Source organism: Bufo bufo, chromosome 9 (genome assembly GCF_905171765.1).
Source record: "Bufo bufo chromosome 9, aBufBuf1.1, whole genome shotgun sequence".
NCBI lineage: Eukaryota > Metazoa > Chordata > Amphibia > Anura > Bufonidae > Bufo > Bufo bufo.
Window position 1 is genome coordinate 226,825,389 of NC_053397.1, and position 24,247 is coordinate 226,849,635.

Consider the following 24,247-nt stretch of genomic DNA (forward strand, 5'->3'; position numbering starts at 1 on the left):
AAAGGGGCCCATATTCCAAAGAGCACCTTTCGGATTTCACAGGTCATTTACCTACTTACCACACATTTGGGCCCCTAGAATGCCAGGGCAGTATAACTACCCCACAAGTGACCCCATTTTGGAAAGAAGACACCCCAAGGTATTCGCTGATGGGCATAGTGAGTTCATAGAAATTTTTATTTTTTGTCACAAGTTAGTGGAATATGAGACTTTGTATGAAAAAAAAAAAATAAAAATCATCATTTTCCACTAACTTGTGACAAAAAATAAAAAATTCTAGGAACTCGCCATGCCCCTCACGGAATACCTTGGGGTCTCTTCTTTCCAAAATGGGGTCACTTGTGGGGTAGTTATACTGCCCTGGCATTCTAGGGGCCCAAATGTGTGGTAAGGAGTTTGAAATCAAATTCAGTAAAAAATGACCTGTGAAATCCGAAAGGTGCTCTTTGGAATATGGGCCCCTTTGCCCACCTAGGCTGCAAAAAAGTGTCACACATCTGGTATCTCCGTACTCAGGAGAAGGTGGGGAATGTGTTTTGGGGTGTCATTTTACATATACCCATGCTGGGTGAGATAAATATCTTGGTCAAATGCCAACTTTGTATAAAAAAATGGGAAAAGTTGTCTTTTGCCAAGATATTTCTCTCACCCAGCATGGGTATATGTAAAATGACACCCCAAAACACATTCCCCACCTTCTCCTGAGTACGGAGATATCAGATGTGTGACACTTTTTTGCAGCCTAGGTGGGCAAAGGGGCCCATATTCCAAAGAGCACCTTTCGGATTTCACTCGTCATTTTTTACAGAATTTGATTTCAAACTCCTTACCACACATTTGGGCCCCTAGAATGCCAGGGCAGTATAACTACCCCACAAGTGACCCCATTTTGGAAAGAAGACACCCCAGGGTATTCGCTGATGGGCATAGTGAGTTCATGGAAGTTTTTATTTTTTGTCACAAGTTAGTGGAATATGAGACTTTGTAAGAAAAAAAAATAATAAAAAAAAAAAAAATCATCATTTTCCGCTAACTTGTGACAAAAAATAAAAAGTTCTGTGAACTCACTATGCCCATCAGCGAATACCTTAGGGTGTTTACTTTCCGAAATGGGGTCATTTGTGGGGTGTTTGTACTGTCTGGGCATTGTAGAACCTCAGGAAACATGACAGGTGCTCAGAAAGTCAGAGCTGCTTCAAAAAGCGGAAATTCACATTTTTGTACCATAGTTTGTAAACGCTATAACTTTTACCCAAACCATTTTTTTTTTACCCAAACATTTTTTTTTATCAAAGACATGTAGAACTATAAATTTAGAGCAAAATTTATATATGGATGTCATTTTTTTTGCAAAATTTTACAACTGAAAGTGAAAAATGTCATTTTTTTTCAAAAAAATCGTTAAATTTCGATTAATAACAAAAAAAGTAAAAATGTCAGCAGCAATGAAATACCACCAAATGAAAGCTCTATTAGTGAGAAGAAAAGGAGGTAAAATTCATTTGGGTGGTAAGTTGCATGACCGAGCAATAAACGGTGAAAGTAGTGTAGGTCAGAAGTGTAAAAAGTGGCCTGGTCTTTCAGGGTGTTTAAGCACTGGGGGCTGAGGTGGTTAAAGAGCTAAGAGGGACTTGGGTCAAAAAGAGGGAGAATTGGGAGGTCTGCAAATGCCCCCATAGTTTATCTCAATCTTCATGTTTCAGCACAAGAATTGTCAGGGTATTGTCATCCAGACAGTAAGGAGCCATTTTTCTCAAGACCAAACCAAACTGACTCCAAGAAAATGGCTGCTTTAAATAAGACACTCTTTGGTCTCCTTTCCCGCCTAGTGCTCAAAGTCCCTGCGCATGCGTTGTAGTGTAACGCCACTCTCGCTTTATAGCTTTACGTGACGCCGTGCGTCATGACGTTGCTGGAGGAGGCGTGCCTTGTTTAAAAAGTGGCGGCGGGTAAACCCGGGCTGACGGTTCTGGGAGAGAGGTGGTTGCAGATACCGGCCGAGGCAGGCACAGAGCAGAGGACGCGGCGCAGGCTGGCACACGGAGCTCTCCTCCTCTTACCCGGGTTTCCCTCCATTGCTGTTGACTGTGCACGGGGAGGTTCGTCATCATGGAGCAGCTGATGGCGAGCAGACTGGTGAACGGACTGGTCATTAAGATCATGCGAAGTAACGGTGAGTAGTGACCGGCCCTCAGAACGCCCGCTGCCCCTTCAACCGGTGTGGAAAATTTAAACCGTGCCCCCGCCTATGTCTCTGCCGTTCGCTGCGCTTATTGGCTGCCAGTGACAGGCGGCCCTGGTTCTGCCTTATGATTGGCTGCTTGCCTTGTCAATCAAATCGTGCTGCGCTCTGTTACTCGTCCGCCAGTAGGTGGCGCTGCGCGCAGCTGCGGTAATGAGCTGTAAGACTCGGTTCACACTCGGTTTTTTTGCAGATTTTCCTGAAGGCTTTTCAGCCAAAGCCAGGAGTGGATTGAAAGTGTTGGAAATATAAGGGAAGAACGCGGAATTCTCCCTCCTGCTGCTTCTGGCTTTAGCCGGACAATCTGCCCTAAAACCTTCAACAAAAAACCGCACGGCCCTGCCCTTAGTCCCCGTGCACACGCTTGGTGAGCTGCAGGATACGAATACCGGCTGCTGCCTCATGCACTTTCCGCGACATGAACGGGTCTGTGGGCAATCCTCAAAAATGTGGATCGGTCGCGGACCAAGAATACGGTTGTGTGCATGAGGCCCTACACTGCCAGAGCCGGGCGTAAGGCCTTACTCACATGCCAGTGATTCAGACGCGTGCAGACCGTGTTCTCCACTGAAGTGCACGCACCCATTCATTTTAATGTGTATTCGCACATCCGTGTTTAGCTCGCTTATTATAGTCTGTGGGTCGGTGAAAAGCACGGACGCGATCTGTGTTTCACACGAGGAGATGCTCGTGTCAGCTGTGCGGTGTCCGTCGAACGCAGGTGACACACGGAGAGGGAAAAACGGACACAGCGTGGATTCTTCAGGGATGAGTCCCTGACCTGAGGGTTTCCTTCTGTGCTGAGGATCATAACCCTCATCATGTCCTGCAGAGTGGTCCCATAGTCCGGTCCCTTCATTTGGCTCCCATTGAAAACAAAATGCCCAAGGACAGCAGTGTCCGGTGGGAGTTGTGATCCCTGATGTTGAGGGTGGATCAGGTCGGTTCCGATCACTCCAGGAGCGCTCCGTCACAATCCTTTCCACTGGGTCCTGCATGTGGGGGGATTGGGCCCTTGTCACTGGTCTGGGGCCCCTCTGATGTAATGATGATGCCGAACTCCTGATATTGAGTCCGCTTTCCAGGTAATTGGCGCTCGCTGGGTTTGCCGCCATCTTGGTGCCGTGTGGAGGATTCGATCCCTGGTCCTGTGCCGCCGCACTGGTCACATGACTTCTCCTCTTCTTTCAGGGGTCGTTCACAGCGCGAACATCACTTCAATCGACCTGGACCGCTCGTCCGTCCACGTGGAATGGAAAGAAGCCAGTGCGTGCAAAGGGAAGGAGGTGCGTGCGCGGCGGCCATCGTCATGGAGATGGTGGTCATTCAGAATGGCTGCTGTCTCATTGTCCCCGCGGCCCTGGATGTCCCATTGCATACATGTCAGGGGGCCGGTGAGTGGTACGTGACGGCTGCAGCGGTCAGGGGGCCGGTGAGTGGTACGTGACGGCTGCAGCGGTCAGGGGGCCGGTGAGTGGTACGTGACGGCTGCAGCGGTCAGGGGGCCGGTGAGTGGTACGTGACGGCTGCAGCGGTCAGGGGGCCGGTGAGTGGTACGTGACGGCTGCAGCGGTCAGGGGGCCGGTGAGTGGTACGTGACGGCTGCAGCGGTCAGGGGGCCGGTGAGTGGTACGTGACGGCTGCAGCGGTCAGGGGGCCGGTGAGTGGTACGTGACGGCTGCAGCGGTCAGGGGGCCGGTGAGTGGTACGTGACGGCTGCAGCGGTCAGGGGGCCGGTGAGTGGTACGTGACGGCTGCAGCGGTCAGGGGGCCGGTGAGTGGTACGTGACGGCTGCAGCGGTCAGGGGGCCGGTGAGTGGTACGTGACGGCTGCAGCGGTCAGGGGGCCGGTGAGTGGTACGTGACGGCTGCAGCGGTCAGGGGGCCGGTGAGTGGTACGTGACGGCTGCAGCGGTCAGGGGGCCGGTGAGTGGTACGTGACGGCTGCAGCGGTCAGGGGGCCGGTGAGTGGTACGTGCCGGCTGCAGCGGTCAGGGGGCCGGTGAGTGGTACGTGCCGGCTGCAGCGGTCAGGGGGCCGGTGAGTGGTACGTGCCGGCTGCAGCGGTCAGGGGGCCGGTGAGTGGTACGTGACGGCTGCAGCGGTCAGGGGGCCGGTGAGTGGTACGTGCCGGCTGCAGCGGTCAGGGGGCCGGTGAGTGGTACGTGCCGGCTGCAGCGGTCAGGGGGCCGGTGAGTGGTACGTGCCGGCTGCAGCGGTCAGGGGGCCGGTGAGTGGTACGTGCCGGCTGCAGCGGTCAGGGGGCCGGTGAGTGGTACGTGACACTTGTTCTGCTTCTCTTTTTAACAAAACCGTGGAAACTGCCTTTAATGAAGGGTATGTAGATTAGACATGGCGGCTTTATTCCAAAAACAGCGCCACACCTGTCCGCAGGCTGTATGTGGTATTGCAGCCCTGCCCCATTCACTGCAGTAGAGCCGAGCTGCCATGTTTTTAATCCTGGATGACCCGTTGGTGGAGCTGCCCCCGTATGTCTCGTCCTCTCGCGCACAGACCCTCTCCTGCCCTCAGTGATGCCACCTGTGCCGGCAGCCTGCCCTCCTCCCCCTCCCCCCCGGGGCGGCGCTCGTGTCCTGTAATGATGTGATTAGGGATTTACTAAGATTGGCTGCCCGGATCGGAGGCTGCGGGCGCTGGAGAGTGCAGAGGTCCTCACCTGTCTCCTCCGGTTTGGGGGCCCCTCATTCTCTTCCTCTGGATGATGGGGATATTTCCTTTGTCTCTGCAGATTTCATTCACAGATGTGGTGACGGTGAACCCCGAATTACTGGAAGCCGATTACGACCCCCCCGGTGCGAAGGAGAACATGCCCCCGCAGAAGAACGCGACCTTCCAGGTAACGGTCGGGCGGCCGCTGCGGTCGGCTTTTTCCCAGGGTCCTGTGTGGAGCACCAGTAATGTTTGCACAGCGCAGAAGGATCATTTACGTACGCAGCACCCCTGCTATGTGGGGGGGGCGGCAGTCGCGGTCTCTCAGAGTATCCGTGTTACTCGTTGAGTAGTTTTCCCATGTAATGTAGTCGTCCGGTGACGGTTCTGTGAGGCGGATCCCTTCATACTGGTGGACAGTGCGCCAGTCTCCCCGCAGATTCACCCGGTGGCGGATGATTTGTGGATCTGCCCCGTTTCCCTGCGGTGTTACCTGAGGGTCGGCCCCGGGGTAGGATCTGGTCACTGATTCTTCTCTATTTTCCAATAGACTCAGAGAAGAAAAACGATCTCCAGGATTCCTGCGCCCAAGGAAGGTGAGCGCTGTGCCCGCTGCGGGGTTTATCGCATGATGGCTGCTGCTCTGAGGGCGTCAGTCTGGACTGATACACTGTAACAGACCCTCAGCTATGAGGAGTATTGGATTATACTGGGTTTTAAAACTCTTCCAGAAGCAGAGAAAGTTAAAAAGTTGACGAATTTCCATTCACTGACAGCAAACATTAGGAGGACTGAGACAGAATGTGTCTATGCAATGATTAAGGGTGCTTTCACGCTTGCTGGCACTGCCAGCCGGATCCGGCAATCCAGACGCAAACGGATCCGTCTGACAAATGCATTGCAATACCGGATCAGTATTTATTCTCATTTCTAAAGGTCTGCGTAGATCGGGAAACTGGATCCGATTTTCCGGAACAATTAGTACCGGATCCGGAAAGTGTTCAGTATTTTTGGCTGGAAAGAAAACTGCAGCACGCGGCAGTATTTTCTCCGGCCAAATACCGTAAGAAGAACTGAAGACGTCCTGAGCCGATTTCTCTCCATTCAGAATCCATGGGGATAAAACAGATCAGTTCTTTTCCGGATTTGAGCCCCTAGGACGGAACTCAGCGCCGGAAAAGAAAACCGCTAGTGGACGTAACATCCATAGGTTTCATTAGTAAGTCCCCCTGTCACATGTAGATGGCTATAAATATAGGCTGTGTGGGCCCCGGGCCCCGATATGACCCTGTACCCGTCCATCGCTGAAGAGCAATCCCTCCATGGGGTTCCCCGATCCTAGAAATCCATTGGTTGCTCCTTCTGTCTGTCTCTACCAGTCCATTACAGGGGTGTCACCCAGCTGGACCACGTGGTACATAGTCCTGTCTGATCCTGGGAAAGCTGGGTGACTGTAGAGCTGTGATGGTCGTGTCTGATCCTGGGAAAGCTGGGTGGCTGTAGCGCTGTGATGGTCATATCTGATCCTGGGAAAGCTGGGTGACTGTAGAGCTGTGATGGTCATATCTGATCCTGGGAAAGCTGGGTGGCTAGATGCATAGGTGACAGAAGGCGGCACATGACAGAACTTCTCTTCTGGCCGCCCATCCCCCCGCAGCTGCGGGCCCCGCTGATCGTGTTACCCTGACATAGGACCTGCAGGTGAGGTGTGAATATTTCATGTCTGCCGCTGATCACTCGTCTCTTTGTCCCTGAAGTGTCTCTACAGAATTCTGTGGCGGAGAGCGGAGCCCAGACAGGTAACGGGGTCACCGCCGCCGCTTATCCTGACACCGCTTGTCTGGAACCTCCCTCTACGGCGACGGTCTGGTCATGTGACCTGCGCTCCTATCGGAGGAGCAGCTTCTGAGGCTCCTCGCGCCTTTCACTACTGGCTGCCTGTAAAATGGCGGCAGCACGGTTAACTCTTGAGTGAATGATGCCACAAACATAGCCCGTGTCCAGACGGCACCGCGATATTCTTATACGTAGCTGTACGGGCCCCGGCCTTCCAGATGCCTGTATCGGGGGAGGTTCTGGATAATCCACCAATCACTGCGGGCGCGGAGTTTGTACTTTGGCGCCTTATATCTTGTGATTTATCTTTCCCACGTAGATTTACTTTACACTTTATCTCATGGCTTCACTCGTCTTGTACTGATCCTGAGTGGGTTCAGCGGGGCCCCGGGCCCCTAGTCCTGTCCCGCACTCCGTCTGCTGCCCCCAGAGGAGGATGCCTCTATGGCGTCTGATGGAACGCTGCTATCCCTATAAGGGCTCATGCACACGACCATGGGTTTGGGCCACATTTTTTTGCGGATTGGTTGCGGACGACACACCGCGTTCTTATCGCTTCCGGACGTCCGTTCCACGGCCCTGCAAAAAAAAGTCTGATAGGCCGTTATAAGAGGGCAGGACGAAATGTGGTGTCCGTGTGAATGAGGCCTAAAAGCCACATCCTGGGTCCATCTCAAGGTGTCGCACTAGAGCGCACCTCCTAATCCAGCCTTTGTTATACTCAAGTCACATCCAGAGCTGTGTCTACAGTTTTATTTTATTACATCTGAGCTCTGAGCAATCTCCAAGTTATGACTGATACATTGTGACTGCAGCTCTGGATGTGACTGGAGTATATGGAGCAGAGAAATCGTGACTGCTGCTCTGGATGTGACTGGAGTATATGGAGCAGAGAAATCGTGACTGCTGCTCTGGATGTGACTGGAGTATATAGCACGACGAAACTCACGATCAGTACAAGGAGTTGTGACCTCTTCACTTTGTTGTAAATCCACTAAACGCACTAACGGCGCCCTGCGCGGTCTCGGCAGACAAGTTTGGGGCGGTAACTCTTTTCGGAGGACTGTCTAACGAGACTGCGCAGCCGCTTCACTTTAATCCGCTGTAACCGCCGCCATGATTTCTGCGGTTTGCTGGTGTCGCATGGTATTGGGGCTGTGCGGATCACTTAGCGCCGCACCCACTCGCTTTCTATGGTTCTTTCAGCTCTGCGTGGACACTCCACAATGGCCGCCATTCCGGAGACGCTCCTGCCCAATCATGAGATGGAGGTGGAGATGACGGCACCGCCCCCTGCGCAGCTGGGCGCCAATGCTGGTGAGCACCTCTGACATCTCGATGAATCTAATCTGGTTCTGGGAAAGCTGGGTGACCCGTGTTTGTGACCGTTCAGCTTACCTAGTGATGCCTGCCCGGCCCCGTAAGGGTATGTTCACACAGCGGGATTGGGGGCAGTTTCTGGCAGCCGAGTGGTGTTCGGTGGCAGGCTGGCTGTTTAAACTTCATATTGAGGGCCTGTCCAGGATGGGACATCAGTATGAGGTTGGCAGGGGTCCAACACCCCCACCGATCGCCTGTTGGAAGAGGCCGATGCACTCCGGTCAGTGCCGTGTCCCCCTCTGCTTAAGCACAGTGCCTCCATTGTATACTGGCCGTGCTTGGTATTGCGCTCAGCCCCGTTCACGTGTATGGGACCGATCTGCGCCTAGGCCGTGTGACAGAATTTTCAGGAGGCTGAGAAAGCTGGGTGAAAAGACGACGTGGTCACCCAGCTTTCCCAGAGGCTGATGGCGGAGAAAGTGGTTCTATATGCTAAATCCTGGATCGCTTGCAGCAGGTGTAAGGACTCGATCCACCAAACTGAGCAGCGTCGGCGAGCGCCGCCTCCTACCGCGAGTGACCGAGACCACGGATGACGCCACCGCTTCGGCTGTGAAGGGCAGCCTAGGTGAGGCCTGGACTCCACGTGGGGCGCAGGGTGGGAGATGCAGCCGATGGCTGAGGAACTTTCTTTTGTTTTAGTCAGAAGAAAATCAAATATCGTGAAGGAAATGGAGAAAATGAAAAGTAAAAGAGAGGAAAAGCGAGTGCAGAACAGCGAGCGGAGGACGAAGCGAGTGCAGGTGAGCGGGGTGGGAAGCTGACCGCGGTCGGGCGGTGCTGCGCGTTACACGCTGATTACTATTAGTACATATAGACCTGGCCGACCTCCCCTCCCCCGCACCCGACACTTTCTGCTCCGCTTATCTTGGGGAAACCACGTATTTCACAGGGTTATAGGTCATGGGGTCAGACCCCGATCCTGCCCTGAATACACACAGGAGATGTGCGCTGCGCGGAGATCACGGCCCGATGTTACTCTACCGCTTTTCTTGTGTGCAGGATTATGACACCAGTGTGCCGAACTGGGAATTCGGAAAAATGATAAAAGAATTCAGAGCAACTCTAGATTGTCAGAGGCTCAGCATGACCGACCTGGTAAGACGTCTACTGCCCCCTGTGATCAGCCATGTGGACTGCACCAGCAGAACAGTGAGCGCAGCTCTGGAGTATAATACAGGATGTAACTGAGGATCAGTCCAGGATAAGTAATGTATGTACACAGTGACTGCACCAGCAGAATAGTGAGTGCAGCTCTGGAGTATAATACAGGATGTAACTCAGGATCAGTACAGGATAAGTAATGTATGTACACAGTGACTGCACCAGCAGAATAGTGAGTGCAGCTCTGGAGTATAATACAGGATGTAACTCAGGATTAGTACAGGATAAGTAATGTCTGTACACAGTGACTGCACCAGCAGAATAGTGAGTGTAGCTCTGGAGTATAATACAGGATGTAACTCAGGATCAGTGCAGGATAAGTAATGTATGTACACAGTGACTGCACCAGCAGAATAGTGAGTGCAGCTCTGGAGTATATTACAGGATGTAACTCAGGATCAGTACAGGATAAGTAATGTATGTACACAGTGACTGCACCAGCAGAACAGTGAGCGCAGCTCTGGGGTATAATACAGGATGTAACTCAGGATCAGTACAGGATAAGTAATGTATGTACACAGTGACTGCACCAGCAGAATAGTGAGTGCAGCTCTGGAGTATAATACAGGATGTAACTCAGGATCAGTACAGAATAAGTAATGTATGTACACAGTGACTGCACCAGCAGAATAGTGAGTGCAGCTCTGAAGTATAATACAGGATGTAACTCAGGATCAGTACAGGATAAGTAATGTATGTACACAGTGACTGCACCAGCAGAATAGTGAGTGCAGCTCTGGAGTATAATACAGGATGGAATTCAGGATCAGTACAGGATAAGTAATGTATGTACACAGTGACTGCACCAGCAGAATAGTGAGTGCAGCTCTGGAGTATAATACAGGATAGTTTTTATATGAAAGGGAGAGATTTCAGCTCCTTCACCGTGCATGGATCCCAGACCTGGACAGTAGAAATAATCCCGCCGCAGGCTCAGGGTAAAATCCCATTTCTTTATTCCTTCATTATGAAATCCATAGGCTGACCAGATTACTCATAAGACGTGCAGTTGAAACGCGTGGACCTTGCCGGTCTGGTCGGCCTGCTGCTGGATGTTTTCGGTCAGGATAGTTATTATGTGGCCTTTGACCTTCTCTCTTTTCCAGGCTGCAGAACATCGTATCTGTGTGTGCATCAGAAAGCGACCTCTAAACAAGCAAGGTAAGGGAGTTGCTCGCGGTAAAGGTTAGATGTTGGGATCCTACTCCGCCTTCAGTATTGATCTTCTTCCTCGTCCTCCTCAGAACTGTCTAAGAAGGAGTTTGATATTATCTCGGTGCCCAGTAAAAGTGTCGTCCTGGTGCACGAGCCGAAGCTGAAGGTGGATCTCACCAAGTACCTGGAGAACCAGGCCTTCCGCTTTGATTACACCTTTGATGAGAGCGCTTGTAATGACATAGTGTACAGGTAAGATGGCGGGTGAGGTGATGTCATACGTGTGACACGCCGTACATGAGGAGTCACGTGTAGCTCTGTCCTCCAGGTTCACTGCCAGACCTCTGGTCCAGTCTATATTCGAAGGAGGGAAAGCCACATGTTTTGCTTATGGCCAGACTGGGAGCGGTAAAACTCATGTAAGTAATGGTGGCGGCGAATCTACTTGACGAAGGGGGCGACTGGTGATTTGCCCACTTTTCATGTCACACATGATGGTGACTGGATTCAGGCAGGAGGACATGTTGTCCGAATCTCAGTAGTGCAGCCTCCACATGATGTCTACATGGCAGGAAGAGGTTGCGCTCTTGCTTTTAATGGTTTCACTTCTTTCTTGTAGACGATGGGAGGCGACTTCTTAGGGAAAAGCCAGAATGTGACGACGGGCGTCTATGCGTTTGCATGTAAGTGGCTCGGACACTGGAAGGTGCTTTGACATTTGCATCATCTAAGTGTCTGTAGGTTGCAATCTGGTTAGAGGGTGGTGCATGCTGGGTGTTGTAGTCCTATGATAGTTACAGCATTGCCCTATTCTGTGTATCTCCACAGCCCGAGATGTCTTCCTCCTCCTCTCCCAGCCACGGTACAAGGATCTAGATCTTGATGTGTTTGTGACCTTCTTTGAGATATACAATGGAAAGGTGGGAGATTGCGGCAATCTGCAGGGGGCCTTCACATTCTGTTGATGCTTTGGACCCTTCCCTCAGGCGGTGACTGTGGAGGCCTCTTTATTTTAGGTGTTCGACCTTCTGAATAAGAAAGCGAAGCTGCGGGTGCTGGAAGATGCGAAGCAGGAGGTGCAGGTAGTGGGTCTGGTGGAGAGGGAGGTCACCAGCGCAGAAGACGTCTTCAAAATTATAGAACTTGGCAGCGCCTGCAGGTAGGTACCCCGTCGGAGACTGAATCTGGGGCCACTTGCTATAAGGCGTTGTGTTATAGGAAGCGTTCCTGCGATTTTGGCCACAAATCCCTTGTATAGGGCTGTGGGTCCGCAGAGGCCCACAGCAGTCTGCTCTCAGTTGCACAATACAGGCTGCTGTAAATGGGGTATTTATTATGGAGGTCGCAATAACGCCTGTACAAGCGTTAGACGCGGGTCTAGGCTATTTTACACTCTGAAAACCGGATAAGGCGTACCAATACGTCTTAGACGTCTCCTTCCATCCATCAGTGGAGGGCGCGCTGTGAACGGCAGGGGCGGCGATGCTGCTGCCTGACATTACCGCTGTATCGGTTGGTTTGGGCGGGTGCCGGAGCGGTGTCGTGTGAGCTGTAAGGAGGGGGGAGGGGGGGGCTAGCTCCGGGCAGGCGCTGTACGGAGTAGGGGCGAGCAGTGCGTTGCGCAGTGTGTAGTGGATGCACAGCAGGGTATTGTAGCCAAGTACAGGGAAGATCCACCATATTGGACTGTACTGTGTCGCTTGGCTATAGACCACGTTCACACTGCCACTATTAATGGAAGTGCTGGATCGGGCCACGCTGTGGCATCCGTCACCATAGAGTTCCATTGTAAGTAAAAAATGTATATTTATTATTTGCTGCAGGATGGGAAAGTGTAGCAAAAAATACATTAACGTACACCTCGGTGTTAAATGTATTACAAAAAGGCGATGTGCACCCAGCCTGACGGGAACACGGACCGCGGCGGAGTCCGTGCAGGATCCGGTCTTTTTACCAGACAAAAAAAACCTGAACAGAAGGCGCTTTTTTTTTTTTTCCAGTTTTTTTTGGACGGAATCTGCAGCAGAGCCCCAAACGCAGATGTCAACAAGTGTAGGCCTAACAGGTGTATCTGAATTACTGCAACCTTCATACTCCTTCTTTGCTAAAAAAAAAAATAAAATAAAAAATACTCCACAAAAATGGTAGGAGTATTTTTACTCTTCTGGGGAAAAAAACCTAGTGCGACCTCTGCTTGTCCTGATATTAGAGAATCGCTCACAGTGCAATTCCCAGTGATGGATCTTGATGGTGGTTTTGTCACAGAACATCGGGTCAGACCTTTGCGAACAGCAGCTCTTCCCGCTCCCACGCCTGCCTCCAATTCATCCTGCGGAGGAGGGGACGGCTCCACGGCAAGTTCTCTCTGGTGGATCTGGCTGGTAACGAGCGAGGGGCCGACACGGCCAGCGCCGACCGCACCACCCGCATGGAAGGAGCCGAGATCAACCGCAGCTTACTGGCCTTAAAGGTAACGGGATGGGAATGTGGGCCCTGCCTCTGAGCGCTCCGGATTTAGCCCGAATGCTCCAGCAGCGGGGGAAGCGGCGAGAGCGGCGCATATCTCAGGATGGGTTCTCTTGTCTTCAAGACTTCAAATACCAGAATCACAGCTTGGACGATAGAAAATGCAGATTCTATAGTGTCTGTTCCCGCCTCGATTTCTGCTGATGTGGGGACTCTAGATAGAGATGATATATTCATATATTACAACCGCTCGCAGTAATAGTGTGACGCTGGTAACGAACAATGGTGAATCCTGTTCACTCATTAGTCATAAAGAGGGTCGAGAGCGGTTTGATCAGTCGCACCCTCTTCACTACCAACTCAACGGGATCTCATTCCAACGTCGGTGGACCTTTCCTAAACGGAGACGTGGAAGTATCTGGATAAGCAGAGCTGTGGCAAAACCAACTCCTGCCGTAAACTGCTAAAAGATCTAAAAAGGCCCCAATCGTGAAGCTGCGCAAAATAATGCAGAGGAGAGCTATAGGGACCATAACTAGCCATCCCCCTTAACCTCTTCAGGACATGACGTACGTACGGAAATACACATGACGTACGTACGGAAATACACATGACGTACGTCATGTGTATTTCCGATCACCGCCGGAATACATTGTAAAGGATTAGACCCCCAAAAGTTCAAGTTCCAAAGTGGGACAAAAAAGTTGAAGAAAAAATTTTTTCCCCCAAAAAATTAAGTTTCAAGTGAAAATAAACAAGTCATTTTCCCCAAATAAAAAAAACTAAAAAATTGGTAAAAAAAATTATACATATTTGGTATCGCCGCGTCCGTATCGACCGGCTCTATAAACATATCACATGACCTAACCCCTTAGGTGAACACCGTAAAAAATAAAAACTGCTAAATAAACCATTTTTTGTCACCTTACATCACAAAGTGTAATGGCAAGCGATCAAAGTCACACGCACCCCAAAATAGTGCCAATAAAACCGTCATCTCATCCCGCAAAAATCACCCTACCCAAGGTAATCGCCCAAAAACTGAAAAAATTATGGCTCTCGGACTATGGAAACACTAACATGATTTTTATTGTTTCAAAAAAGAAATCATTGTGTAAAACTTACATAAATAAAAAAAGTATACATATTGGGTATCGCCGCATCCGTGACAACCTGGTCTATAAAAATATCACATGATCTAACCTGTCAGATGAATGTTGTAAATAACAAAAAATAACGGTGCCAAAACAGATATTTCTTATCTTGCCTCACAAAAAGTGTAATATAGAGCAACCAAAAATCATATGTACCCTAAACTAGTACCAACAATACTGCCACCCTATCCAGTAGTTTCTAAAATGGTCACTTTTTTGGAGTCTCTACTCTAGGGGTGCATCAGGGGGGCTTCAAATGGGATATGGTGTCAAAAAAACAGTCCAGCAAAACCTGCCTTCCAAAAACCGTATGGCATTCCTTTCCTTCTGCGCCCTGCCGTGTGCCCGTACAGCAGTTTACGACCACATATGGGGTGTTTCTGTAAACTACAGAATCAGGGCCATAAATAGTTTGGATTGGCTGTTAACCCTTGCTTTATAACTGGAAAAAAATTAGTAAAATCTGCCAATAAAGTGAAATTTTGAAATTGGATCTCTAGGTGTTCCACAAGAATTCATGGAAAATAAAGGATTAACAACGTTTGTAAAATCAGTTTTGAATACCTTGAGGGGTGTAGTTTATAGAATGGGGTCATTTTTGGGTGGTTTCTATTATGTAAGCCTCACAAAGTGACTTCAGACCTGAACTGGTCCCTAAAAATTTCAGAAAAATTTCAAGATTTGCTTCTAAACTACTAAGCCTTGTAACATCCCCAAAAAATAAAATGTCATTCCCAAAATGATCCAAACATGAAGTAGACATATGGGGAATGTAAAGTAATAACTATTTTTGGAGGTATTACTATGTATTATAAAAGTAGAGAAATTGAAACTTGGAAATTTGCAATTTTTTACAAATTTTTGGTAAATTTGGTATTTTTTTTTATAAAAAATAATAATTTTGACTTCATTTTACCAGTGTCATGAAGTACAATATGTGACGAAAAAACAATCTCAGAATGGCCTGGATAAGTCGGTGTTTTAAAGTTATCACCACTTAAAGTGACACTGGTCAGATTTCACATGGGCGAGATTCCGCACGGATGCGATGCGTGAGGTGAAAGCATTGCACCCGCACTGAATCCGGACCCATTCATTTCTACGGGGCTGTTCACATGAGCTGTGATTTTCACGCGTCACTTGTGCGTTGTGTGAAAATCGCAGCGTGCTCTATTTTGTGTGTTTTTTCACGTAACGCAGGCCCCATAGAAATTAATGGGGTTGCGTGAAAATCGCAAGCAAGTGCGGATGCGGTGCGATTTTCACGCACTGTTGCTAGGAGACGATCGGGATGGAGACCTGATCATTATTTTCCCTTATACAGGTCCTTCTCAAAAAATTAGCATATTGTGATAAAGTTCATTATTTTCTGTAATGTACTGATAAACATTAGACTTTCATATATTTTAGATTCATTACACACAACTGAAGTAGTTCAAGCCTTTGCTTGTTTTAATATTGATGATTTTGGCATACAGCTCATGAAACCCAAAATTCCTATCTCAAAAAATTAGCATATCATGAAAAGGTTCTCTAAACGAGCTATTAACCTAATCATCTGAATCAACTAATTAACTCAACACCTGCAAAAGATTCCTGAGGCTTTTAAAAACTCCCAGCCTGGTTCATTACTCAAAACCGCAATCATGGGTAAGACTGCCGACCTGACTGCTGTCCAGAAGGCCATCATTGACACCCTCAAGCAAGAGGGTAAGACACAAAGAAATTTCTGAACGAAGAGGCTGTTCCCAGAGTGCTGTATCAAGGCACCTCAGTGGGAAGTCTGTGGGAAGGAAAAAGTGTGGCAGAAAACGCTGCACAACGAGAAGAGGTGACCGGACCCTGAGGAAGATTGTGGAGAAGGACCGATTCCAGACCTTGGGGGACCTGCGGAAGCAGTGGACCGAGTCTGGAGTAGAGACATCCAGAGCACCGTGCACAGGCGGGTGCAGGAAATGGGCTACAGGTGCTGCATTCCCCAGGTCAAGCCACTTTTGAACAGCGGCAGAAGCGCCTGACCTGGGCTACAGAGAAGCAGCACTGGACTGTTGCTCAGTGGTCCAAAGTACTTTTTTCGGATGAAAGCAAATTTTGCATGTCATTCGGAAATCAAGGTGCCAGAGTCTGGAGGAAGACTGGGGAGAGGGAAATGCCAAAATGCCTGAAGTCCAGTGTCAAGTACCCACCGTCAGTGATGGTCTGGGGTGCCATGTCAGCTGCTGGTGTTGGTCGGGTCAATGCAGCTAGCTATCAGGAGATTTTGGAGCACTTCATGCTTCCATCTGCTGAAAAGCTTTATGGAGATGAAGATGTCATTTTTCAGCACGACCTGGCACCTGCTCACAGCGCCAACACCACTGGTAAATGGTTTACTGACCATGGTATTACTGCCAACTCTCCTGACCTGAACCCCATAGAGAATCTGTGGGATATTGGGAAGAGAAGGTTGAGAGACTCAAGACCCAACACTCTGGATGAGGCCGCTATGGAAGCATCCTGGGCCCCCATAACACCTCCGCAGGGCCACAGGCTGATTGCCTCCATGCCACATTGCCGCATTGAAGCCGTCATTTCTGCAGAAGGATTCCCCACCAAGTATTGAGGGCAGAACTGAACTTAGTTATTTGAAGGTTGACTTTTTTTGTATTAAAAACACTTTTCTTTTATTGGTCGGATGAAATATGCTAATTTTTTTAGATAGGAATTTGGGGTTTCCATGAGCTGTCAGCCAAAATCATCAATATTAAAACAAGAAAAGGCTTGAACTACTTCAGTTGTGTGTAATGAATCTACAATATATGAAAGTCTAATGTTTATCAGTACATTACAGAAAATAATGACCTTTATCACTATGCTAACTTTTTGAGAAGAACCTGTAACATGGTTATAAGGGAAAATAGCATTCTGAATACAGAATGCATAGTACAATAGCGCTGGAGGGGTTAAAAAAATATAATAATTTAACTCCCCTTAATCCACTTGATCGCGCTGCCGGCATCTCTTCTGTCTCCTTCTTTGCTGTGTGCAGCAACAGGACCTGTGGTGACGTCACTCCGGTCATCACATGATCTTTTACCATGGTGATGGACCATGTGATGACCGGAGTGACGTCACCACAGGTCCTTTTCCTGCACACAGCAAAGAAGGAGACAGAAGAGATGCCGGCAGCGCGATCAAGTGGATTAAGGTGAGTTAAATTATTTATTTATTTTAACCCCTCCAGCGCTATTTTGCTATGCATTCTGTATTCAGAATGCTATTATTTTCCCTTATAACCATGTTTTAAGGGAAAATAATACAATCTACAGAACACCGATCCCAAGCCCGAACTTCTGTAAAGAAGTTTGGGTACCAAACATGCGCGATTTTTCTCACGCGAGTGCAAAACGCATTACAAAATCGTGTATGTACCCGCACCTTTTCCCGCAGCGCCTGTCTGAAAGAGGCCTAAGGGGTTAACCCCATGTGGGTTTACCCCACCAAGGTCCCTTCCAGCACCACTGCTGGATTTCTTGCATCCACTCTGCTCCATCGAGCTGTACTGCCATATAGTAAATAGAAGTGACTTGGCGCCAAGTCTCCTCGCGTTTGAGGCCTGCAGGGTTCTCCGGGCTAATCTGGGAAAGCGTTCCTCAAAAATTGGGTCAGTAGTTTATCTAAAATGGCAAAGTACCTCCCTGGTAGTGCCCCTGGAGCTGCTCTATATACATACAGTAATTTGGGGAGAAATTAATTTTCACAAGATTGACCCATCGGATCAGTGGGGGGTATATTCTCCCATGCCTCCATTGTAGGGATCACATTGAGCTACATCCTTTATGTATGATTATCCCACAATCCAAAGTTTAGAATGTTAAATGTGGATGCATCAATATTATCTACTGATTCCAAGCAGGGCCCGTGTCTCTAGCTGCCCCCAATCCAGAGATATCCCCCGCTGCTGGAGCCCTCGGGTCGGGGGTTGTGGCCTCGTCCTGGGACCGTGTGCCCCTGTTCCTGTCAGTGATTTTGTCCTGTAACTTTTTGCTCTGCAGGAATGCATCCGAGCTTTGGGCCAGAATAAAGCTCACACTCCGTTCCGAGAGAGTAAACTCACGCAGATCCTGCGGGATTCCTTTATTGGGGAGAATTCTCGGACTTGCATGGTAAGAAGACTCCGCTCTGGTGCTCTGCTGTGATTGGACGTCCCTGCTCTGCTTTCTGGCGCTGTGCGCAGTCAGATTTCATGAATTAGGAGAAGTACTAAGCTGCTCGTCTGATTTTTTAATAATTTTTTTTTCATTTCCCTTTATGGTTTGCAGATTGCGATGCTTTCCCCTGGGTTTAACAGCTGCGAGTACTCGCTGAACACGCTGAGATATGCAGACCGGTAAGAGGGCAGCTCAGCCGAGTGTACGGTTCATTAACCCCTTAACTGTTTTGCCCCAGTCCAGCAGTGGGGGGGGGGCTGCTTTAGATGCTGCTATCTCCTGAATGGTAGCAGCTACAAACAACCGTTCTTGTTTGAAAGCGGACCTTCCCAGCTTTCGGACCTTCCCAGAATGACAGGGAAAGATATCGCTGATAGAAATCGGGGTGCAGTGACTGAAGCTGAAAGTGAAAACAGGTTTTTCCCGCGATTATTCCCAACTCTACTTCGAACAGTGATTTCTCCTCTGTTGCTTGGACTTGAGCTGTCATTTTGGTCTTGTATGAAAGCCTGGGCTGTCCGCTTTCAAACGAGACCAGTTGCATGTTTCTATTCAGGAGATGGCAGCATCTAAAGCAGCCCTCCCCCCTCCACTTAGCTACTTATCCCACTGCCCGAGCTGGACTCTGGCGTAACAGGTGGTTAAAGGGGTTTTCTGGATGGGTCATCTGTATCTGATGGGTGAGGGTCTGACACCCGGGACCCCTGACGATCAGCTGTTTTGAGAAGGGAGCAGCTCTCCTGTGAGCTCTGTGGCCTAGGAGCAGTTCAGCCCCATTCAGCTGCAATACCAAGCACAGCCACTATACAATGTAAGGCGCTGTGAGAAGGCGGGGGTCCTAGGCGTCTGACCCACACAGATCAGATACAGATGACCTATTGAGAGGATGAGTCGTCTGCGTAAAAAAAAAAAAAAAAAACTTGGAAAACTCTTTTAACCCTTAGGCTACCAGGGCCGTACATGCACTGGTGCAATGTGTAAACATGACGCTCGCACGTGCAGCGGCCGTCATGGCTGGCAGATCTCTGCTGTTTCATACAGCAGAGACCTGTGGCTAATTACGTGATCGGCAATAATACCGATCTTGGTAATTAAAATTCTCTAGCTGCTGTGATCAAGTGAGATCATTGCACCTAAATGCGCAAAAACCCGGAAGCTCGCGCTTCCTACCAATGCCCCGTGTCCAATCTGGGCATAGGTAGTTGCTCTGAATACTGTAAGCCTTACGGAGTAAGCCAACAGTATTAAAACTGCAATAATTATTTTGGCCACCAGATGGCATGCCAGGATAAGAAATGAGCAAAATAAGCTAATTTCTGATAAACCAAAATTTAAAAAAATGTAATCGGCTCATATGAGGCACATAATCACAAAAAAAATTCAAAAAAGTTTGAAAATATAGAAATTTAAATGGCCCCCCTTCTGTATAATTAAAAAATACCTAAAAATCTAAACCTCATGGGTATCACCGCGACTGAAAATTTCCACACTATTAAAATAGAAAAAAATAATACGGCGAATGGTGTAATTGAAAATAAAGTCAAAATGGCCGATTTGCCTTTTTTTTTTTTTTTTTTTTTTATTTCTTTTTTTTCCCAAAAAAAGTAATAATGTGGTGAAAGTCACCCATACTCCAAAATTGTATCAATTAAAAGTACAGATTATGCCACAAAAAATGAGCCCCTAAACAGCTCAGACAGAAGTATAAAGTTATAGGGGTCAGAATATGGTGGTGATAAAAAAAAAACTTTTTTTCTCAAAGTTGACATTTATTTTTACACTATTTAGACATAAGGAACCTATACACATGGGGTATCGTTGTAATCGTACTGACCCAGAGAATAAAGGGCATGGGTCAGTTTTGCCGTAAATAAAACGCCGTGGCAACAAAACCCGTAAAACTTTATTTTTTATTTTTCCCAATTCCACCCCATTTGGAATTTCTTTTACAACTTCCCACATGTTATGCCATAGTTATTGGTGGCATTAGAAAGTACAACTTGTCCTGCAAAAATAAGCCCTCATACAGCTATGTGACCGGAAATATAAAAAAGTTATGGCTCACAAAAAATGGGGAAGAAAAATGAAAACGAAAAAACCTCTGGTAGCCAAAGGGTTGCTGCCTGCAGACACCACAAGGGGGAGCTCCATAGGTGGACATCTCTCATTCAGTTCCATGAAGCCTTTTGTCTTGAGCACCCCCTAGTGACAGCTGTGGGTAACTATATGTTTATCAGTTAAAGGGGTTGTCCATGACAAACACTCGTCCCACAGGAGGGGGGGGGAGGGGGGAGTTCTGACCGTTGGGCCCTCTGCTGATCACAAGAACAGGGCCCCATGTTCTTCTATTTGAATGGAGTGGTGGTCACCTCATTCACCTCTATGGCCCTGCTGGAGATGGCTGAGAAACCATTTCTGCCAGTTCCATAGAGTTGAATGGAGCGACGGTGCGCATGCATGACTGCCAATGTGTTCTGATCAGCGGAGGCTGTGGCAGTCCGACCCCCCTCTGATCAGACGCATCTTCTGTCCTGGATACGGGATAAGTGTTTGTCATGTGAATTGGGGAAGTGGGTGCTGGGGCCCTCTCACAGGGGCCCCACAGCATCTCATGTGCACGCGCCGCGTTAATCGCTGAGCTTCTCTATTCAGAGTGAAGGAGCTGAGTCCTCGAGGAGCAGAAAGTGCTGATAATCAGCCAATGGAAACGGAGAATGGGGACGAGTCCAGTCTGGGGGAGTCCGAGAGCCAGGATGATGTGAGTGATGGCGGACACCGGCCACAAGCTGGGACACCATCAGAAGGGAAAATAGCCCTGACGTGACCTCTCCTCTACTCTTCTAGCTGTCACTGAAGGATGAAGAACTTTCCGCCCACATGAACAGCTTCCAGACAGCCATGAGTCGTATCGGGGAACTCGAGGACAAGATGGTGGAGGAGCTACGAGACATGGCGCAGGTGCGTCCGCTGGACTGGGAACGGGAGATCCAGATCCTGTCTCTAGAACGGCGCCCCCAGATCCTGTCTCTAGAACGGTCGTCGTCTCCCCCCCCCCCCCCCCCAATCGTGTCTCTAGAACGGGTCGTCGCCCCCCCCCGATCGTGTCTCTAGAACAGACGTCGCCCCCCCCCCCCGATCGTGTCTCTAGAACGGTCATCGTCCCCCCATCGTGTCTCTAGAACGGTGCGCCCCCCCCCCCCCATCGTGTCTCTAGAACGGGTGCCCCCCCCCCCCCCCCGATCGTGTCTCTAGAACGGTCCCCCCCCCCCCCCCCCGATCGTGTCTCTAGAACGTCGGGACGTCCGTCCCCCCCGATCGTGTCCCTCTAGAACGGTCCGTCGTCCCCCCGATCGTGTCTCTAGAACGGTCGTATCCCCCCCCCTACCCCCCCCGATCGTGTCTCTAGAACGGTCCCCCCCCCCCCCCCCCGATCGTGTCTCTAGAACAGGTGCCACCCCGATCCCATCTCGAGAACGGCTGCCGAGTGCACTTGGTGTTCGGGAGCTCCAGTTACAAGTGAATAGCAGTTAAGGAGATGGAGTTTAGTGGGCGCACAGGCTGGTCTGCCGTGGGTTCTCGCCACCCCTGGTCGCCACATCCAGGGGCCCCTTCTCAGATGGCGCAGTTGTGACAGTCTCACAAAACGCGTCACCTCCCTGTTAATAGTTGGCTCCTTTGCATTACAGGCTGCACCAGAATGGTCCAACCTCTTGGAGATGACCGAACGGCCGGATTACGACATGGAGAATTTTGTGACGCAAGCCGAGCATTTCCTCCAGGAGCGCTCCAAGGTCTTCATTGCACTGAGTGGTAAGTCACCGGCTGGAGGGAGCAGGGAATGGTCGGACGCCTCCGATATAACGTGGGCTTTACAGGAACTAAGGAGAACTCTGCTGTGAAGTAGAGGGGATGATAGAAATAAAGCTGCAGCCTGCAGTGTAAAGAATGGAGGTTTTCAATCATGTTGCCATGGCCCAAGGGTATATTGTAAAGGATTATACAGTGTTTATAAATACAATGTAACCAGTAAGATACAGGATGTGATGAATGCAGGCGGCGTTCACAGAACTGGAACACGGCAAAACAAATAGGTTTTTTATTGCAAATACTTTTTACAAAAACAGTTTACTTTAATTTCATGTCTCAACCCGGCTCCAACGCATTTTACTGGAAAAATGGGGGGGGGGAGGAGTATATAAGAAATGTTATGTGTCGGTTTTACTGAAGTTTCTGGAGACTTGGCAGCGATCTGAAGCCGGTGCCGCTGTAACGCCAACATGTTGGGCGCAGGAGTTTCTGAACGGCTGAAGTGGCAAAGGTTTAATTGGTGAAATGCCAATGGCGCGGTGGAGCCCGGCTCCCTCTGCTCTATATAGCGTGGTGTATGTATAGTTCTAATCGGTCACCACTTCTCAGAAGTAGCGCCATGTTAACGCCTACGTTTTTTCCTTTTCCTGCAGAAAGCGTGTCGTCCCTGCGTGTGGCGATGCAGATGGAGGAGCAGGCCAGCAAGCAGATCTGTAAAAAGAGGAAACCCCAATAAATGAGTGTGCCGCTGCGCTCGGACCCCTGTAACATTCGCCCCCTGTGCGTCTTATTTTAATGTTTCTGTTTATAATAAAGGATGACTGTGTAGATGAACTGAGCTGTGCTGGCGGCAGACCCATCCCCCCCCCCCCCCCAGACCATCGGGGGAGGGAGCAGGTCGGTCTCTGGGGGTCACCACTGTGTTGGGATTATGTTTAATGTACAGTTTTAACGTTTTGTCTCCAGACGGATCCCAGTTTATTTTATTAATATTAAGCAATAAAACGGCTTTGATTTATTATCGGCTCCGTGTCGCTGTTGGATCGGTGCCATGATTTGTCTTCGTCGGGTTTTACAAAACTTTTGCTGTCATATCGGTGGTTCTGATTGGTGGTCTGAGTGCTGAGCCCCCCACCGATCGCTAGAACGAGGAGAGAGAAGCGCTCGCGTATCGCGCTCTCCTCGCTGCAGAAGACTGAATCAGGCCCAGGCCATAGACTTCTACTGAGCCGGTCTCCTGCAGCGAGGCGAGATGTGCGCTTCTCTCCTCGTCCCTGCAATCAGTGGGGGCACTCGGACCCCGCAATCTAACCCTGTATTACCGACCATGGGTCAGCAGAGCCAAGGGTGAGCCAGGATTTAACGAGGCCTAAGGCTCCATTCACACGTCCGTGGTGTGTTGTGGATCCGGAACACACCCGCCCGGCACCCCTATAGAAATGCCTATTCTTGTCCGCAAGCTGTGGACAAGAATAGGACATGTTCTATCTTTTGCAGACCTGAAGATCGGGGCCGCGCTCTGCAAATGCTGACCGCACACTGTGTGCTGTCCGCATCCATTCCGTCCCCATAGAAAATGAATGGGTCCGCAAAATTGCGGAACGGATGCGGACGTGTGAATGGAGCCTAAGGATGTAAAGCCTTGACTTACCCTGACAGTCTGTGTTGTAGAGCCGCATCATCTATGAGATCTGTCCCTGCCTAAAAGCGGAGCACCCCCACTTATCGGTGGCTAAACCTTGTGGATACCCTAGAAATCTGTAACTTTTGGTCCCGACGCGTTTCCCCACTGAAGATAGTCATCGGTTCATCAGGGGACGAAATTAGGCAGCAGATGAGTGATGGCAATCAGGATAGCCTGACGGACACCCAGGGACAGATCCCACCCCGACACTATATCTTGTGACCCTAAAACCCTGGTGGGCGCCTCCGTTCCAGATTTACCACAGGAGCCGTGAGTAATGGCATCCTGCTGCCCACCCTGCAAATACTTCTATACACGGACCTAGAAATGTCCTCGACCTCTTTCTTATGGTATCTGGCGACACTGTTTGTGGGCATTGATTGATGTGGGGTTATTTGTTTTAATATTGTTAAATAAAGGTTATATTTTAGAGGTTTTTGCCAAGTAAGCCCATTACTGATTCCTCCGTATAAGTGTTTTCTTCTGTGAGCACAATCAG

The 24,247-nt window shown here is 49.4% G+C and overlaps 1 protein-coding gene across 4 annotated transcripts; it reads left to right on the forward strand.

Moving 5' to 3' along the window:
• Nucleotides 1-1,709: 1,709 nt before the first annotated feature.
• KIF2C (kinesin family member 2C) lies at nucleotides 1,710-23,077 on the forward strand. Of its 4 annotated transcripts, none has more exons than XM_040407382.1 (22): nucleotides 1,710-2,173; nucleotides 3,434-3,528; nucleotides 4,992-5,099; nucleotides 5,463-5,508; nucleotides 6,670-6,711; nucleotides 7,955-8,065; nucleotides 8,586-8,696; nucleotides 8,771-8,871; nucleotides 9,131-9,226; nucleotides 10,399-10,453; nucleotides 10,537-10,699; nucleotides 10,776-10,866; nucleotides 11,067-11,130; nucleotides 11,276-11,367; nucleotides 11,464-11,606; nucleotides 12,713-12,917; nucleotides 18,102-18,212; nucleotides 18,369-18,436; nucleotides 20,910-21,015; nucleotides 21,102-21,215; nucleotides 21,944-22,067; nucleotides 22,718-22,870. In XM_040407382.1, exons 1-22 carry the CDS (start codon nucleotides 2,110-2,112, stop codon nucleotides 22,798-22,800), a joined length of 2,193 nt encoding a protein of 730 aa, XP_040263316.1. In that variant the 5' UTR covers nucleotides 1,710-2,109; the 3' UTR covers nucleotides 22,801-22,870. The 4 variants fall into 4 exon arrangements, with proteins under 4 accessions (XP_040263316.1, XP_040263319.1, XP_040263315.1 ...); XM_040407381.1 differs by having other exon boundaries at nucleotides 1,714-2,173; nucleotides 8,583-8,696; nucleotides 22,718-23,077; XM_040407385.1 differs by lacking the exon at nucleotides 6,670-6,711 and having other exon boundaries at nucleotides 1,713-2,173.
• Nucleotides 23,078-24,247: the final 1,170 nt, after the last annotated feature.